General features: G+C 33.4%; 1 protein-coding gene across 1 annotated transcript in view; it reads right to left on the reverse strand.

Annotated features, from left to right (window-relative positions):
• The window catches only part of LOC106459092 (protein disulfide-isomerase A4-like), a 32590-nt gene that overhangs the window by 12024 nt on the left and 17760 nt on the right, over positions 1-2806 (reverse strand). The window contains exon 4 of the mRNA XM_022385510.1: positions 77-215. Coding sequence (XP_022241218.1) covers positions 77-215 — 139 coding nt within the window. The remainder of the gene's footprint in view (positions 1-76; positions 216-2806) is intronic.

Consider the following 2806-nt stretch of genomic DNA (forward strand, 5'->3'; position numbering starts at 1 on the left):
GTTTCTTCGGAAAGAATTTTTACGGAAAATTAACAAACGAACACAGAAGCGTAACAATATAAACACAACTAATTACCATGGTGCATAAAACTCCACAAGAATAAGGTCAGCTTGATTAACAACACTGGTGAAATTCTCATTGGTCAAGGTTATCACAGCCTCTGGAGATGGTTTCCAGTTAGGATCAGCTCGTTCTTTCATATATTTCACAATACCTGCAACGATTACACAACACTTTTTAATGCATGATTCGATGATTTTATTATTTATCTTTTTCATTTTTCTCAATATATATGCACTGTATAACTTATATAGTAATCATTTTAAATAAAAATGTTAGAGAACATTAAGTCAGTTAAGTTTAAAACTGACTTAACTTTTACAAGATCAAAAGCAAATAAAAATAAATCACATTTCCAATATGTTAATTTACAAGAATTCCAACATGTAAAAGGCTCACCTTGACCATTAAATTATAATTGCTAGATTTGAATATCCAATATTGTGCATTCATCATTATTGATACAAATTTATAAAAATTTTAGTACACTTATGGGTTTCTGTAGTCACAAGGTCTAGACAAACATGATTTACTGAACTTTGAGATTTGCTGAGAGAAACTTTCTAATGCATGCATACTTTTATAGGTTTGGCTTAGATATATTACTAGATAATTCACAGAACGCTGATTCAATCACTTTTATTTTTTGATCAAACTAGCTGCCTTTCCGAAAACTGCTCCCTAGTAGATTTGTGCGAAATTCAATCTTTAAATAACTGAATAAGGCCACTAAAACTACACAAGAATGTTATATATTTCTGTTCTATAAAGCACTGTTAGTGTGAAATTGCAAAAGCATCGTAGTACACAGATCGGTGGCATGGAATGCTTGGCTACTAAATGCTTAGAACTAAATTGAGTTCAAGATAAACTTATGATTAAAATTTTTGACAATAGTTATATTATTCTAAAATCACAATTATCTAAGTAAATCGTGTATAATTCACACATCAATTATACCATATAATGAATTAGCTGTTTCTCATTGTTCGATATTGAAGTTATCAGTGAATATGTTGTGGTAAATACAAATAACTTGCTCTTTTTTTGCCTCTTGCTCCTCATATGAAACCAAATCAAACGTTTAGTTTGGATATACTTTTATGCAAGATTACAAATAAATAAAACCGTATCAAAATGTTTTATCTGTGACCAAGTAGGGCATATAGCTAAATTCTGAAGGCAGAATAAGAAAACTGTGGAGAGAAGAGAAAATGTAATGTGTTGTATTGAAGATAGAGATAAATTTTCAAATTGTGATCAATAGGCAAGCAGTAGTTGGAAAACTCTTGAGAAAAGAGTCAGTAAAAGATAGTTAACTCGTAGGAGATAAGTAAGATATAATTGGGTTTAGCACTACAGCAAGTGGGGCTGAGTAAACTGTACTACTAGCTAAAGTCACATTGAAATGTTAAACTTTTGAAGGTGAAATAGTCATAAATGTGGAATGAGTTAGAAACGTCAAGTTGTAAAATACAACAGTAGCAGTGGTAACTCGTAGCCAAGTAACAAATGAGATTAGAAAAACTCCGAAATATGGATACGTGTTAAAAAATAAGTAATCAAGTAAATAATAAAAATAATAATGAACTTTAAACTACTGTTAGGTAGGGGGGGAATTAGGCTCTTTAGGCCGGGCCCATATTTGCTTTCGCTTGATGTATAATATTGGTATGAATAAAGCCCGCCGGGCCCCATTTTAATTTTTAGCTGACTAGGCATTTAGGCTTAAATCCGCCCCTGCTGTTAGGATAGGGAATATCGATCGAGAACAAATAATCAAATAAAAGTTACAAAATGAAAGTTTGGATAAATGCCGTAGTGAAACTGTAATAAAGGAATGGTAAGTAACTAAACTCAATCAATACTATTATTATTATGGCGGAAAAGAGTGTAAATGCAATGGAGATGATGCAATAGATGATTGGAATCAAATATTACTCCCAAAACATTGTAGACAGATAGTATTAGAGTTAGGACATGAAGCCGAAATTATGGAAGGCGACTAAAGTAAAACAATTTAAAATACTGTAGTAGCCCTTATAGACTGCAAACAAATTGGATGTTTGAGAGAGCAAATGGAACAATTAAGGTAGCATATACTTTTTACTTAGTGGCCCGACATGGCCAGATGGTTAGTGCGCTTGAGATGCAATCTGAAGGTCGTGGGTTCGAATCCCCGTCCCATCATATATGCTCGCCCGTTCAGCAGTGGAGGCGTTATAATGTGACGATCAATCCCACTATTCGTTAGTAAAAGAGTAGCCCAAGAGTTAGCGGTGGGTGGTGATGACTAGCTGCCTTTCCTCTAGTCTTACACTGTTAAATTAGGGACGGCTAGCGCAGATAGCCCTTGTGTAGCTTTATGCGAAATTCAAAACAAACTTTACCTAGTGTTATCTAGATTTTGGCCTCTTTATCAGAAAAAAACATCTTCATACTATGCTTTTTCTGTGAAAATATGTTGAAATAGGTACAAAGACACTTTCTGGTACATGTTATGTAATATTACCACTGTGACTAATTTGCATATTATAAAGATAATGAAATCTAAAAGAAATGTTTTATGTTCCTGATAACTTCTAAAAATATGACTGAATTCTCTTGAAAACTGGTCCAAACTTTGATGGGATGTAAAGAATTAGTCTGAACTAAGGAAAATTATGTTTGTTTTTGAATTTCGCGCAAAGCTACACGGGGGCTATCTGCGCTAGCCGTCCCTAATTTAGCAGTGCAAGACTATAG

Source organism: Limulus polyphemus, unplaced genomic scaffold (genome assembly GCF_000517525.1).
Source record: "Limulus polyphemus unplaced genomic scaffold, Limulus_polyphemus-2.1.2 Scaffold558, whole genome shotgun sequence".
NCBI classification, from domain to species: domain Eukaryota; kingdom Metazoa; phylum Arthropoda; class Merostomata; order Xiphosura; family Limulidae; genus Limulus; species Limulus polyphemus.